The 10,392-nt window shown below is 42.8% G+C and overlaps 1 protein-coding gene across 1 annotated transcript; it reads left to right on the forward strand.

The window, feature by feature from the left end:
* The first annotated feature begins 6,529 nt into the window (after positions 1–6,529).
* Positions 6,530–9,982, forward strand: HOXA7 (homeobox A7). Its single transcript, XM_071735651.1, has 2 exons — positions 6,530–7,033; positions 8,095–9,982. The coding sequence occupies exons 1-2, from the start codon at positions 6,658–6,660 to the stop codon at positions 8,376–8,378; spliced, it is 660 nt and encodes a 219-aa protein (XP_071591752.1). The 5' UTR covers positions 6,530–6,657; the 3' UTR covers positions 8,379–9,982.
* Positions 9,983–10,392: the final 410 nt, after the last annotated feature.

The raw sequence follows: 10,392 nt of genomic DNA on the forward strand, positions 1-10,392 counted from the left end.
TCTTCTGTATAATTAGACACTTAACCTTTGATTGTAAAATATATATTATATATATCTCAACAAAAAAAGAAAAAAAAAAAAAAAGAAAAAAATAAAAAAGAAAAAAGGCAGGAAATAAAAAGTTAATCCGGGATGTCTGAGAATTACAGTTCTCAAAATATTGAAGCAAGTCATTTTAGTATGCACAGTTGATATATATATAGTACGGTCTTTGTTGGTTGTATATATAATCTATATATTAAAAAAAGTAAATAAACAGACTAGCTAAAATATTGTTTTTGCACCAGTGAGCAGTTTTCAGATATCGGAGCTATACGTATATGTGAAAAAGGTAACTACCTATGGTTTACGTTTTAATTTTAATCGAATGATTTGATGGTTATTGTAATGAAGGTTAATTTTATTGATAATAAATTATACACTATAAAAACTTACATTTGGTTATTGTAAATTTGTATCGATTTAACAAATAAGTCTGGGAAGTTATGTTGTTGCAGGACGTACGCTGTCTATTTTGAAATAGTTACCTCATGGCCTACTGACCAAATCGTTGTGTTGAAATTATATTTAACTTTTTGCCAAATAAAATATATTGATTCTTTTATAGTTTGTGATGTTTTAAGATTGATAAGGAGGGATTCTTCCAAGACACACCGAGCCTCAGCAGACGTGGCGGGGCTAGGGCAGCTGCCAAGAAGGAGGCAGTAGCCGTATTTTTTTTTTTTGAACCAAGGCAAATCCCATGGTTCTATAAACACAGACCCCAGGTGATTAAAATCTGAGCTTTTTCTTTCACTTAAAATGGGCAGATTCGGGTATAAAGCCACTGCTTCGCTGAGGCTCCTTCCTTCCGGATATAATTTGGTAAACAGGCGCTTAGCAGGGCGAGGGGGGAGCCCCTTCGGCTGGCAGTGGGGACACACACCCCACTTAACTCGGGTTTAATAAATTGTCCTGGAGGGGCGGTGGGATTTAGGACCAAACCAAAATGTCCGACGTTCTTTAGTGCGGAAAATAATGTAAATCAGACCAGACAGTGACATTTAAGCTGAGATGGTTAATTAGCCTCCACCAGAAAATGTCCAGCACTAAATGTGCTTCAACAAGCTCTGTGAGAAGGCTCGCCTTACCAAGTGGGTTCATTTTAAATTCCTTTCTAGAAACGGTTGTCCATGCAAAATATGTTATTTCAAACATCACCCATTTTTTCCCTACCCTTGCGTTCACGTTGGGAATGTTTTTTTCTCCTTAAAATGTCCCATGGCAAATAAAAACAACGCCTTACATTTTACTAGCGCCTCAGATTATATATTTATACTGAGATAGATATAGATAAAATTTTACTGACAATTATGGTAGAATTTATGGTGTCGATTTTACGCTCTGATTTAGCCCAAGGAAAGAGCTGGGCTTTAGAGCAGAGAAGACAAAATAGGATTTCTTTTTTTACAAACAAACAAAAAAAAAAGGTTTCTTGGTAATGGAAGATTTCCACACACATACCCCGCATTGCACCCACCCCTCCCCCGCCGCCCCAAGCCAAATCAAGCTCAGCAACAAAAGAAAATAGCGAAGTCTGTGAGCTTGCTGAAATTTACCCTTGTTTCGGGCGGACATCTTACTGCTCATAGCAGAAATCCTCCATAATATCAGCCGCAGCACACTCGTGCTCCACACGAACCTATGTTTGCAAATATTTCGAGTAACAATAAAAGCTTTCTTGGTACACTTACATATATATATATGTACTGAAAGCAAAATAAGACGGAACACGCTTATGGTCTTGGCAGAAGTTGTTGTTAGGAAAATTCAGAGCCATACAGTGCAATAAAAGAAAATGACTGCTGTAACCGTTTATGGGGTGTAAAACGCTGCAGGGCTAAAGACAAAACTTAGGGAGCCGGCAAGAAGTTTACAGATGTGCAGAACTGCGGGAGAAAAAAAAATATATTTCGACTTCACCTTAAAAATAATAATAATTAAAAAAAAAAGGAAATAGAAAAAAAAAAAAAAAGAAAAAATAGAAGAAAAAAAAAGAAAAAGAAAAAAATAAAAAGAAAAAAGGAAGAGAAACACTTAGACACACAAAAACCAAACCAGAAATCCAGGTTAAGATTTGATGAGTTCTAATTAGCAAAAGGGAGCTCGTTCTGGTGTGCACACACACACAAAAAGCCCCTAATTGATCCCTGAGCCAGTATTTGGGGATGCTGGGACGCCCTCTGTTGTTGCAGACAGAGGCAACTTCAAAGAATCAGCATTAAGAGTGTGTAATAAATGACGGGTCTGCAAACTGTCTGGAATTCGGCTCTTAATGAGTTTACAACTGTCCAGCCACAATTAAGATTTTCTACAAAAGCCTTTTCATTTGTTTTGTCTGGCTGTTTTAGATAAAGCGGGCGAGCGGAAATAACAACCTTTTATTGGCCTTCCCCTTGCTTAAACCCAGGCTGGGCGGTGGACATTTATCTTCCCGTGGGCTGGCGGGCAGAGCCGATGGCTCCGCGGGGCCGGCGCGGCGGGCGGTGGCGGCGGCGGTGGCGATGCCGGGCGGCAGACGGCAGGTGGCGCTGTCCGCCCGCGAAAGAGCCCCTCTGGCGCGCACCCGCCCGCCATCAAGCGCTCGGCCGCCTCCCCGAAAGCTCCTAAAATGTCGACTTTATGGGAGCATTAACTGGAGGTTGGGACTGCTGGGTCGGTGTTACCGCAGGACGAGGGATTTAGGGTGGGGTTGCGTGTCTGTGTGTGTGGGGGTTTGTCGCCCCACCGCCACCCCTTCGTCCCGGGAGCACCGTGAGGGGATGCCCCACTGCCACGGGCGGGTAGGGAGGCATTTACTGGGTAGGGAGCCCAGACACGCTCAGTGCGTTCGTGGCAAAAAGTAAAGGTTGCTCCGCACCAAGGACATACCCTACATTTATTATTATTATTATTATTATTATTATTATTGTTATTATTCTCAAGTCATCGAGGCGTTTCCTGTTAGCTCACAGAAACGGATGGAGCCTTGGCACTGGGCTGCCAGCTCCTCTTTGCCCTTGCCCCGAACCTCCGCCCTTCTCTGGCGGAGCTCTGAGCCTGCGAAGGGGTGTCCTGACCTCCCGAAGGGCTGGGGAGAAATTAAATATTTGGGGAAAGGGGGAACTGAAGGGTTCGGGCAGGCTGGAAGATGATCTTCCCGGATCAGCCCGGGAGGAGAGACCACGAAAAGGTTCGCACTCGGAGTGGGGGGCGAAGCGACGGATTTTTCCAATGCCCTTCGCCTCGAGTAGCTGGAGACAGCCGTGCGGGGCGACGGCAACACCGCAAACCTTTCGTTTGAATATTATTTACCAGCGAGAGAAATTCCTCAACAGCTGTCTTTGATAGAAATAAAAAGCCCTGCTTGTGTCCCCAGAAATTTCAGCTCTGTGAGACCCGTTGTAATTATTCGATACAGATGAGAGCAGGCTAATGCTCTGCAAACTTGACGCGTCTCTCAAAGTCATTCCTAACTTCTCCTCGCCTTCTGTTTTGATTTCCTCGAGCGGCTTTCGTATTTTTTTTTTCCCCCCCCGTTTTGCTTTTGTTGGCTTTCGCGACTTGAGAATGAGGCTTAGTGGGGAACTGTGGAATATTTTCAGACGGCAGTTGCCAAAAAATAGGGGGGGAAAGTAATTGAAAGGATAATAAGGGAAGGAGGAAAGGAAGCATAAAATGTGGACTGAAGTATGAAAGCTGTATTTTTCAAGTTAAAGCCAGGCAAGTAAACAAATCGCTGCATAGTACTCTGTAACAGAACTACTTTCTCTGCGTTTTATTTACATTTCCTTAAATCAAAGTCAATCTCCTTATATCAAAATTCCGCATCGGGAAGGAATGCAACACTGAGCTATTTTTTCCCCTCACTGTTTCATAGATTTAATTCTTTCTAGGGATCAAGAGTAGCAGCCACTCCCTGCTTTCTAACAAGAGATTTCCTATTAAATGTTTGTCTACAATGGCATTGCTAAACTTATTATGATGAATTATTTTTTCCTTGGGCTGTAAAATTATATTGAAATTAAAAAGTGCTTATGCATCGTCATACTAAGTAACAACTTGGCACAGTGCGCTCCATTATAATAGTGGGTAAATTACGACGAGAACAGATTTCAAAACAGCAAAGTCCTCCCTAGTATGAACCACATCAAGATACTGCTTAATACACAAGCCATAATCATGTAGTGCTCCCAAGTCGCTTATAACTTATGAGCATCATTTCATCACTACCTTTTACTTCCCGGAAAAACTCAGACGGCAGAGAGGTAGCTCATAGCTCGCAAGAAAAACAACAACACCAAAACATCATCACCAACAAACAAAACAATTAATCCCGCCTAGAGGATTATTATTAAAGCGTGTGAGAACATTGCAGTGACTGAAACCTTGCGATCTGCGCTTATTCGTCGTTTTTTCCAATGGAAAAAATACGTCCCAATAAAAAGTGCGTTTTCAGGAGCGGGGATCCAGACTGGTTTTGTGCGTAACAAAACAAGACGTTTCAGGGACTGCTTCAGAGGCAGCATTATGCCTAACAAGCAAAGACTCGGGGAAAAAAAAAAGGTGTCGGGGACCCACGTCTGGGAGTCCTTTAAAGATTTTTTTTCATTGAAGACTTTTTGAGAAACCTTTAGAATTGGCAGGGAAAAAAATCTGCAAAAAATATAGCAATTTTTTTTTTTTTTTTTTTTTTTTTTTTTTTTTTGAAGGTCGCGGCAGCAATGGCACACACGCTAAGAAAAATACATAAACGTGCACACTGTACAGAATCAGACAGCTCGAAACACATCCCAGCTAATCTATTTGGTCTTACGCTATCCATATTTAAGTCTAGACATTGGTAATATTTGATGTTTTTTTCTTCTTGCATCTTGGTAAGTTGTCACTAGAGGAGCAATTTATTGGTCTAATGTCATCTACTTCAATCTCTTTGATCTTCTTAGTCGTGGTCTTGTTTGCTTCGCATTCGTTTAAGTTCTTGGGCCTTTATTCCTTTCCAACAGGCTCTTCTGCCGGCGTGTTCCCACATCGCGATTGCGACCGCAGTGATACTGTCTAATATTTGCGAATGGGAAGAAATAACCGAGCTTCTCCCTTACGCCTGTGAATAACAACCGCGTTTTCATGTGCCTAACACTTGGCGAATATCTAAATACAGACGCCACATTTGCATGCTCTGAAGCACCGATATCTCAGGGATCTGGCTTTAGAGAATTTACTTGCCTCTGTCAGTAACCAATATTCATGGGGCTGCAATAACCGCGCATAAAGAGTCCCAAAGGATGCGTACGTGTGTGTTGGAGGTACGTGTGTGTGGGAAGAGGGTGTCCCACGTTTACAAAACGTAAAGTTTAGGGTCCGTGCGAAATATCGCCAACAACAATTTTAAGTGGTGAGAAAGTCTTTGTACACAGAGCACCAAACTATAATTGAAAGGAGAATTTCCGGGGCAATTCCATTGTGCTCCTTCCAGTTTATGATGTGCAATACAGGCAGGCAGTAAAAGCTGTCTTTACCAGGACTCCCTGTCTGAGGGAAGGAAACTCATTTTACGATCCGTTTAAAGGAAGGGCACGGTGCAGCATCCTCAATGGAGAGCCATTCGCATTGTTGGGGACCCCAGTGTTTAGAAAAGCAGCAACGCTCCCCGACATCTTAGTGTACGGCTGCCAGATCACGCGTGGGACTGTAAGGTATGTAGGATGGAAAGGTAAAAGGGGCATTAAGCGCGCGGCTGAGATTTGAAGCCATTTGTAGGCTATATCTTCAACTCCGTGGGTTTTGATTTATCTTGGTTAGGGGGTTTAAGAGTTGTGGTGTTTTGTTTTTGTTTTTGTTTTGTTTGGGTTTTGGTTTTTTTTGGTTTTTTTTTTTTTTTTTTTTTTTTTTTTTGTGCTGTTTTTATTTTTTTTTTAAAGGCATTCAGGAAAACGAGGTATCGATTGTGGGTTTGTTTTTGTTTTGTTTTGTTTTCTTCCTTGTTTGTTTGTGTTTTTTAAGGGTGTGCGTTACCGTGTTTTTTTCTTCGGGGAAATTAGCGGGGCTCACTCCAGGGAGGCACCCTGATTTTCAAGACTCGGAAAGCCTTCGAGGGCCGGCGGCACCGGCCGGGGTGGGCACCCCATAAACCCCGCTGCGGGGTTAACCCCCTCCTCCCCGCTTATTTTCCTTGCTCGTGGAAAACCGCTCGTGGGTGACGAACATCCTCCTCTAAAGTTTATATTTTATTTTTGCTACACCACCCCCGTATCTCCGGTTCATCTAGAGGACCACACGGTGTGCCTCTCTCCCACGGGGGACCAGACACCCCACCCCACACACCCCCGCTACGGCGGCGCCGTCGGGGGCGAAGGGGCAGCGGCGGCAGGGAGGACGCTGCAGAGCGCGGCGGCGGCAGCAGCGGCGGCGACCCCGGTCCGTCCATGGCCGGGCACCGCCGGGCCGCGGCCGGCACCACCTGTGAGGCGGGCGGGGATTGGCGGGCGGTGTCATATGACCGGTCACGTGCTCGAGGCAGCTCAGTCCAAAAGAAAATGGGGTTTGGTGTAAATCTGGGGGTGTAATGTTATCATATATCACGCTACCTCGTAAAACCGACACTGAAGCCTGCCGGACAACAAATCACAGGTCAAAATTATGAGCTCTTCGTATTATGTGAATGCGCTTTTTAGCAAATATACGGCGGGGGCTTCTCTTTTCCAAAATGCAGAGCCTACTTCTTGCTCCTTTGCAAGCAACTCCCAGAGAAGCGGCTATGGACCAGGCGCGGGTGCCTTCGCCTCCTCCATGCCCGGCTTGTACAATGTGAACAGTACCATATATCAAAGCCCGTTCTCTTCCGGATACAGCCTGGGCTCTGATGCCTACAACCTGCATTGTTCCTCTTTTGATCAGAACATTCCCGTCCTCTGCAATGAGCTAACCAAACCCAGCTGTGAGAAAGCGGAGGAAAGCAACCTGCACAACCAGGCTGAGCCTAATTTCCGGATATACCCCTGGATGAGGTCTTCAGGTAGGGGCAAGCGGAGAGGGCTCGGAGCTGTGGCAGTCAGGCAAAGCGTGTCTCCAGAATTACTGTCAGCACAGCCTTTATGGTTTTAATTATAGCCGAGGCGCCATTGCGTAGAAAGCCCGTGGCATTGTATGTAAATGAGTATCATAAAACTTTTTATTGCCCAATTAATGGGTTCTAGCCTCGTAAATTTATTTAACTCCATTTGCTATGGAATTTTAGCATTGAGTTGATTTGAGCTGTTCGCTATAGAAATGTGGAGAGTTGGCTGTGGGCTCCCAGAGCCCCCACGGGTAAGCGTCTCCCCTGCCCTCTGCCGAAGTTGGGCAAAATAAAAAGAAAATCCCGCTCGCCGGGGAAGGCGGGGGTGGGAACAGGGGCGTTCAGGATCGGGGAAATGGCTACTGAGGACTTTGCAAGCCCACGTTGCCGAAATGTGCCAGTCTCGTCCTCCTTGCCCTTTCCACGGAGATAAGGATCTATAGAAATGTTCTAAACAGGAAAACGGGGCGGGGGGTGGGGGTTGGGGGGGCGAGAGTGTGTGAGAAAGGAGAGCTCTCTTCTGGAGCTAAATGCGATGTATTGTTTACGATCTAGGAGGGATAAGGGAGGGGGATGTGGGGGGAGCCCCCGACATTAAAATAAAATAAATACAGCCCAGCCTTCCAGCTTTTTATTTCCCTATGCGAAACGAGAAAGTCTGGAAGGTTTTAGGGAAATACATCGCCTGAGGGGAAAGTTCCTCCTCCCAAAAGCAATTTCCTCCCCCACCTCCTCTCTTGAATGCTTTCTCTCCACTTTTTGTAGGTCTCGAGCAACTTAATTTTTGCCCTGCCTGAGAAGGGCAGGTCGTGTGGTTGAAATGGCTTTGTTAGGGCAAAGTGGGGGGGTGGAAGTGAGAGAAGAGGATCATTCACTCTCTCTCGGCCGCTGCTTGTTTGTTTGTTGGGAAAACAATAATAATAATAATAATAATAATAATGAAAAAAACATAAACTTGAAAGAGAAAACTTTTCACCTCTCTCCTTGCCTAACTCCTGGCCGTGTGTCCCTGTTTTCAGGTCCAGATAGGAAGCGAGGGCGCCAGACCTACACCCGCTACCAGACCCTGGAGCTGGAGAAGGAATTCCACTTCAATCGTTATCTGACTCGGCGGCGGAGGATAGAGATCGCCCATGCTCTATGCCTGACGGAGAGGCAGATCAAAATCTGGTTCCAAAACCGGAGGATGAAGTGGAAGAAGGAGCATAAGGAAGAGAGTTCCAGCACCCCGGCTCCAAACGAGCCCACGTCAGCAGCAGCCTCTGTCGAGAAAGTGGAAGAAGAAGAAGAGGAGGAGGACTAAGGAGTCCCACTCGAGGAATAGATCTCCTAGTATAATGTATGCACATGACAGTTGGAAAAGCTTCCTTTAAGGGGAAAAAAAAAAAAAAAAAAAAAAAAAAAAAAAAAAAAAAAAGGACAAAAAAAAGACAGACTCACTGTTTTTATTAAAAAAACAAAAAAAAAAAATCGGTTCCCTTTAATAATCATCTTGCAAGCAAGCGTTTGAAAACATTAAAACGTTTCTTGGAGTGGTTTTCTAGCCCTCTCTTCACTCTTCCGTACTCCTTAAACCTGCCCTTTGCAGAATCTTTCGGTAATATTTACTAAGATCATCTAGCAATCATTTATTTTTTCGTTCACCCAAATCTGGGTGGGTTTGTCCAGTGAACATTTCAGTGAGAGAACTGCTGCTTGCACAGATGGTAAAACGTGACCTTCCGAAGTAACTACCTGACTCAATAGTCTCAATCATATGTATGGGGAAAAGTGCATTAGGCTCACATTAAGAAAAACTACCTAATTTTGAATAAGTAGCTCTCTGCACTTTTCTTTTTTTTTCCTTTTCTTTCCTTCTTTTTTTTTTTTTTTTTTTTTTTTTTTTTTAATTATTGGTAGAAAAGTATCATAACTAATAACTCACTAACAAAAGGTTCAACAGCAAATGGGGGAAGGGGGGGGGAATCTTCCACAAACCACTACAATCTACAGCAATGATTTGTACTACCTATTTTCCAGACTACCTATATATCTTGCTCTGCCTACCTATCTTCGAAAGTATACTGTATTTTAGTAGTCAAAAGAAGATAAACATTACTAATGTGAATCGCAAAATGCTTTTAGAAATGTAAGTATAGTCGTTCAAAAAGCACGCTTCAATAGCTTTGGTATAGAATTTGGTACCGAAAAGGCTGAATATATTTAAAATTAAAATAATATATTTATTCCAAAGCAATTATAAATGAAAACAATATGCTGCAATACATATTTGTTCTCGATTCTTTACTATTCCGAGTGAGGAAGCAAACACACGACAATATCGTACAAAGCGGTTTAATATCTCCTGTTGGCTTCTACCTTCTGCTGCCTCTGCGAAAGACCGTTTTCTGATTCTACGTCCATTTTACTTAATATAGCAGAAAGTGTTATTTGAAAAGTGAATTTAAATGACCATGTAACCACCTTAAAAAAAAAGCAACTGTTTGTTCTGATTATCTGAACGTGTTAATATGTAATACCGTGAATTTTCCTACAATAGCAGAAACTGTATATTTGAATTTTTTTTTTTTTTTTTGTCATTTATATTCGTCTTGGAGTTCATTTGTAAGATCTTGTCATGAATTGGGAAGTACGTAACTAATTTGGAAACTTTGTAGCATGGTGTATTGTTAAGAACTCTGTATAAATCCGTCTTGAAGGTTTGGCTAAAGTTTATTAAAAAAATGTATGTAACAATGTGTTTTGATGTGTTCATTGTGAACATTTGGATATGCCGTGTAAGTATTGGAAGTGGAAAAAAAAATAATGTCTGTGAACTCTCTTTGGAAGTAATACCGTGTTCAAGTATCTCCCACGATAAATGTGTTTTATGTTACACAGAAAATAAATATGCTTGTTGACAATTAATTGTGTTTCTTTATTAGGGAAATAGTTCGAAGAAGGCATAAAAAAATAATTGACACACAAAAATAAAGAAAATAGACCATATAAATCTTTTTTTTTTTCCCCCGTAATCAGAAGGAAAAAAATCCAAGGTGATGAATTGATAGGAATCAGTCAATTTCTCTATCTCTACTTCGTGATTTTTTTTTTCCCTAGCACAGCTGATTAATAAAGCGGAAAGCCTTCCTTATGGGAGGGTTTCCTTCTACCGTGTTCCCGTGTCCTCTTGCAATCATAACCCCAGTCCAGACAGACGGCGATCAAGCAGAAATCGCATGCGGTGAAATAATATTTGGTAATGAACAGAAAGTGCGATGCAAAACTTCCAAGTGTAAATGATCTGGTCGGGTACGTGTGTAGCTTGTGCGTACGGC

Source organism: Heliangelus exortis, chromosome 2 (assembly GCF_036169615.1).
Source record: "Heliangelus exortis chromosome 2, bHelExo1.hap1, whole genome shotgun sequence".
Taxonomy (NCBI): Eukaryota; Metazoa; Chordata; class Aves; order Apodiformes; family Trochilidae; genus Heliangelus; species Heliangelus exortis.

Excerpts from the sequence above, each read along its gene's own strand:
- HOXA7 (XM_071735651.1), top strand. The coding sequence starts at position 6,658 with ATGAGCTCTTCGTATTATGTGAATGCGCTTTTTAGCAAATATACGGCG. Across the intron at positions 7,034-8,094 it reads CCCCTGGATGAGGTCTTCAG|GTCCAGATAGGAAGCGAGGG; the intron begins GTAGGGGCAAGC and ends CCCTGTTTTCAG.